The 6,344-nt window shown below is 31.7% G+C and overlaps 1 protein-coding gene across 1 annotated transcript; it reads right to left on the reverse strand.

Annotated features, from left to right (window-relative positions):
• Positions 1 to 3,434: 3,434 nt before the first annotated feature.
• Positions 3,435 to 5,588, reverse strand: LOC123548090 (neuroglobin-like). Its single transcript, XM_045335324.2, has one exon. It carries the CDS (start codon positions 5,259 to 5,261, stop codon positions 4,659 to 4,661), a length of 603 nt encoding a protein of 200 aa, XP_045191259.2. The 5' UTR covers positions 5,262 to 5,588; the 3' UTR covers positions 3,435 to 4,658.
• Positions 5,589 to 6,344: the final 756 nt, after the last annotated feature.

The raw sequence follows: 6,344 nt of genomic DNA on the forward strand, positions 1-6,344 counted from the left end.
GTCCGTTATTATAGATTTTAATGCGTGTACATTATTTCAGGTTGACACACGATGGAAATATGCTTATGTGAGAAGTTTCCAATAGTTTGGCCTGGATATTTACACGTTCCGGGGTATTCAGCAGATACTGACAGACAGCCTTTTTATCATTCAGAAGTTCGTCAAAAGTCAGAGATGAACTACCGGGGAACCATGGTAAACCTCTGGTATGCGAGAATGGCAGACTGATATTCGTACCTCAACAGATTAAATTACACTTATGGAGATCATGAAACTGAATATTTCCATGGGTTTTATCGTTCATAACTCTACTCTTCATAGCAGACGGCAAATAGAGAAGTCTATAGATCTTATAAAGACATTTTTGCATGTCTGTGAATAACGAAAATCTGAAAGAAGTGATGCTAAATTGATTTGATGCGTAAACGGCGCAGGATTTAATGTGTGAAATGTTGTGTATTACTATTAATTAGAAACAAACATCAAGAAATGCATGACGTAGTATATTACTGATCATTTTCTGCTGATTTCATTTAGGCAAAAAATGAAAATAATATATTATCGTATGAAAAGCTGTATAAACTGAACAATCCGAGCTGAAACAAAACAGAAAGTTTTACAGTTTGATATTTTATCAAACAGGAAGGAATGCTTTGTGTATGAGAGCCATCGTCAAACAATTTTACGCTTAAAAGAGTTTTGAAAATCGGACGATAGGATATTGGTCACACGGCAGTGTAAAATCTAAAACTAAAATAGCCAGCCATGGTGGCAGCAATTAGAAGGGTGTATAACCTCAATCACTGATGAAATATTTATTTACCAATCAGCCTTTAACCTAGATTAATTTCTAAAGCCCATTCAGTTTATGACACAAAGAATGCGAATTTCCTTCGTTCTAATTGGGAAAAAATGAGAAAATATTTTTTGACTATTATGATTATTTTCCATTTAAACCAACCAAACATGTATGAGTTGATAGAATAATCTATGCTGTTTGTTCATTTATTGAAAACCTATTTTACTGTTTTCAATTTTTTATAGAGGGATGGATTGCATAGAAATCATGTAAGGTACGCGCAACGAGAAAGGTTGGTTTGATTTAACATTTAAGATTGTCAGCAAATGTTGTTTGTTTTTCTCACTACATGAAATATGGACAGAATAACCATTATTACCATTGTATGTAGAAAATTTGGAAAACGTGTTGGAATAAAAGATGGATTAATCCGTGTCTTTGATTTTACGACCGAGACTGTTTTAAAATTGCTTCCACTAAATGAAAAATGAATCCACCTTTTTTTTATCAATATGTGCATCGCATGTAGAAGTTTTTGAAATGTACAAGAAGAAATGATGGATTAATCCATGTCCGCGAACTGGTTTTCACTACATGAAATATTTCGAATTACTTTATCTTTTATCAAGTTTTGAAAACTTGAACACCAAAAATGCATTGACTAATCCATGTTTTGCATATATATTTTAGACGGTCTTACAATTTGTTTTTTAGTATATATAATAGGGGTGGATCTTTTTATCAATATGTGCATCGCACGTAGAAGTTTTTGAAATGTGCAAGTAGAAATGATGGATTAATCCATGTCCGCGAACTGGTTTTCACTGCATGAAATAGTTACGGATTACTTTATCTTTAATGAAGTTTTGTAAACTTGCAAACCAAAATACATGGATTAATCCATGTTTTGCATATTTATTTTAGACGGTCTTACAATTTGTTTCATTATATATAATAGGGGTGGATTAATCCATCTTTTTATCAATATGTGCATCGCATATAGAAGTTTGTGAAATGTGCAAGAAGAAATGATGGATTAATCCATGTCCGCGAACTGGTTTTCACTACATGAAATTGTTACGGATTACTTTATCTTTTATCAAGTTTTGTAAACTTGCACGCCAAAATACATGGATTAATCCATCTTTTGCATATATATTTAAGACGGTCTTACAATTTGTTTTCATTATATATATATATCAATACTTGCATCGCGTGTAGAAGTTTTGGAAAAGTGCAAGAAGAAAAGATGGATTAATCCATGTCGAAGAACAGGTTTTCATTACATGAATGAAAAAATAATTTATCAAGTTTTGAAAACATGCACTAAGAATGCATGGATTAATCCATGTCTTTGATTATATATTTTAGACGGTCTTACAATGTTTTCTCATTGCATATGATAGGGATGGATTAATCCATCTTTTCATCAATATTTGCATTATGTAGAAGTTTTGGAAAAGTGAAACAGGTTTTCACTACTTAAAGAAAATAATTTATCTTTATCAAGGAAGAAAGGATGGATTAATCCATGCTTTTGACTACATTTGAGGTAGTCTGCTAATGTGTTTTCCACTACAAATATTGGGATGGATTAATCCGTCTATATCTATATTAACATTGCTTGTAGAAACACGTAAACATGCGCGAAGGAAGGAGAAACATATCTATGTCTTTCATTTTCAATTTTAGCATTGACTTTACTACATGAAATGGAGATGGATTAATCCATTCTTTATATTTTTTATCAATATTTGCATTTATATGTGCTAGTTTTCAAACATATACACACTATAGATGGATTAATCCATGTCTTACATTTCCTGCATTAGATAGGGATCCATTAATTCGTCATTTTCTACTATCAATTTCCACAATGATTTGTAGATGATTCGAAAACATGCAAAATAAATGCATGGATTAATCCATGTTTTTTTATATATATATCTCATACCAGGATTATATTACCATGATTATGACATATATCATCAGTCCAAATGAAAGGATGGATTAATCCATGTTTTATAATGAACATAAAGTGTAATATTTCTTCAAAGTATGGAATTCAGTTGGACTGAATAATGGATTAATCCATTCATTATCAGTAATGAATTCTGTATTCGCAGATGAATTGAACCGTGATAAAATGGAAATTATAGCTTCTTTTATTCGGGGTTTTGCCAATGCATGGATTAATCCATGTCACAAATTCCGCGATTTTTTGCAAAATTGACAATTTCCAAAATAGTCCTCCGATATTTGATCAAAATAAAGACACTCTAAACGGCGTATACTACCCCCAAACAGGGATTTTTTTGTCAAATCCCTTTTTATAAAATCATCAGTTTATTGTTATTCTATATTTCGTTATTGTTATTGTATCTTTGATATTGTTATTCAGTTATTCAATGTTGTGCCATTCAATAACAATGGTAAGACTTAGAATATGAATGACACGAGATTGAATAACAATAACAAACATACAATAATAGTAACATACATATATAATTTAGCAACGTTTGACATGCCATAATAGTTTCTTTTCTTATTTTCTATTAAGTTTCCAGTATGGGAAATCTTGTAATTCACACACAAAAACAACAATTATTTATAACAACAATATGAATTCTCTGTTGATAAAACTGAACTGTTTTTTAAAACATGTAACTTCTAATGGAAACCATTCCATTCCAGCTGTAGATCCAAAACCTTAATCTCCTTTTTCTTGATGTTTGTTCATCTGATTAATATCTGAAAAATTATCTTAAGGTATTAGATACCTAATAGAAATGTTTAAAGAATGGCATTCACTTGGGTTATTCTTTAGTTGATCTTGTTTTGCACTGTGTTGCAATTTTTAAACAACTTTTACCTGTCGTATTTTTACAAATTTTGTATAATTTATTATATTTCCCCAAGCTCAAGTAGAGACAAATTTCAAAGTGATGGTAATTGTCCAAAATGTTTGCAGAGAATATATCATACCATTAATTTTGATGAAAGAAATGTAAAACTATTGGTAAACAATTATAAAACACAAAATAAAACTGTCAGTAACATTTTTCAATAGTAAGTCTTGAAAAAAAAGTAAAACCTTACTAGAAAAAAGGAATATAAGGAAAATAAATTGGTCCCAGCGAGGCTTGAACCTATGCCCCCTTGAAAAATTGAAGTTAAATGTAGGTTAATCGTAGGAATTGAATACTCTTCAAAAGGAGGTACACTATTAGGTATATAATACCCTAAACTATATCATCCAATGGATTTTCGAATCAAACATCACATGATCAGTTTATCAAATAAAGACTAATGCAATGCATATAAAAACGCCCAGATTCTGTACCCATACCCAGCGACCTGTCTGGGTACTAAACATTTATAGTAACAAAAATTGATAACATTTATAGATTTATCTATGTTAGAATATACAAAAAGTTAATTTTTATTTCATATCATAAACTTCCCGAAGTAAAACGATTTCCAAGTCTTTGCAGGTAAAAGTAAACAAATAGCTGTGCGTGAAAACAGAGTCCAGTACAACGGATATGAGACGAATTGAAAGATAAAATGCATTGAATCTTAGACTAGCAGAAATCAAGACTGTATAATCTTTCTATCACAGAATTATGTCGTCGAGAAGCATGGAGGCTCACATATATTAATGTGTCATTTCTGTTGTCAAGTTGTGTTTCGATAAATAGCTGTGCGTGAAAACAGAATCCAGTACAACGGATATGACAAAAATTGAAAGATAAAATGCGTTGAATCTTAGACTAGCAGAAATCAAGACTGTATGATCTTTTTATCACAGATTTATGTAGTCGAGAAGCATGGAGGCTCACATATGTTAATCTGTCATTTATCTGTTGTCAAGTTGTGTTTCGGTAAATACTTCGTTTGAAAAATATCCTTCCTTTAGTTTTTCCAAAATATACACGAAAACATGACTCCATGTATCGGATACTTCTGGTGTAAATTGATCACCCATACAACGTTCCCATTGCCACATAAGAGCTTCATAGAATACTTCAAAATACTCTGGCTTAAAGCCAGTGTATCTTTTATGTTGTTGTCCAAGAATAAACAAAAGTCTGCATAATTTGTTGTCTTCTTGGTCAAAATCATCTAAATTGTCTACCGCTGCTCCAATAGCGCTAATGAATCGTGCTCCATGTGCCTTGATGATCACATTCCGAGCAATTTCCGAAAGACGAACATTTTCCAAATAAAATAGTTCTTTAACCTCCGGACAAAGTTCAAATATTCGTAAGAATACTTGTAAGCCATTTCCTTGTATATCTTTGACCAACGTTGGCCATGTCCGTCGCACAATATGTCGTTCTGCAGGAGCGAGCTCATTTAGACTGTTAATACCAATTATAGTTGATTTTACTGGACCCGTGTATGTGTTTAAATGTTTGCACGAAGTTTGTTTGTATGATATAGAACTTGTGCAGCCCATTTAACTATATTGACAGGTCTCAAACAAATCATGGAACTGATTGCAACACATTTACATCAAATAGAATGCATATTTGTATGTTTAAATCATGCGTTACCTTTTGCGATATCCGAAACCGAGACTGACTTCACTTATCATATATTATCATTCAGGCCTCCTATATCAGAAGCTTCAGTGATAAACAAATTATCAATGCAAAGTTTTAATGTTTAAATTAGTTGTTTTAACTTTCCTTGTTTTTTCCATACACTCGTCGGTTATTTTGTTTGCAATTCATGTGACCCGTTAAGACTTACTCCCAATTATACAGAAAGGTAATAACTATTAATAAATCCAGCTGCTTCTATTAACAAATACGAAACGGCGGCAAATAAACGTAGTTCCCTATAAGGCGCTTCTTCAACAGTAATAGTGTTCAATGCTCTTCGTCTGCAATCTGTATTCCAATATTGGAATATCAGTAAAGCACCGTGTCGCACTTTATATGCGCACCGTGTCGCACTTTATATGCTTTACAAAAATACACTTTGTGTTCTTTCTGTGTGTTTTTGAATATTGTTTTATTAACTTATTATAGAGGTGGTACCTTAAACATTCAAATTGGTCTTTACAGGTTATTTTCGGTGTGAAGTGACAGCTAAGTGCAACAATTTACTAAATATATTTATGATTTCCCTCCTCGTCATGTAATAATAGAAATATCTGATATTTAAAAAATGACCTTCTAAAAATATTTGAAGCAAAATGGACAACGCCTGTATTGACAGTTTTTCATTGATTTTGTGATATCCCCAATAATAGTCTGTATCAAAAGTCTAAACAGCTTAATAAGTTCAATAGAGTATAGTGTAAGTTTAGTCGAGTATCAACACGTTGAAAGAGCCTATACTGAACATTATTTTGTCTTTTAGTAAATTCACAAGTCAAGATTAGCCAAGAGTCTAAAACTCATGAAACAATTCTGAAGGAAAGAGAATGACATGTTCTTTATTATAAGCTTACCAAAACCATACCAAAAATTGACCTGAAAAGTTATTAAAGATTTTATGGTGTAAACAAAGCCCTACAACATTTTACCATCAA

Source organism: Mercenaria mercenaria, chromosome 9 (assembly GCF_021730395.1).
Source record: "Mercenaria mercenaria strain notata chromosome 9, MADL_Memer_1, whole genome shotgun sequence".
NCBI classification, from domain to species: Eukaryota; Metazoa; Mollusca; class Bivalvia; order Venerida; family Veneridae; genus Mercenaria; species Mercenaria mercenaria.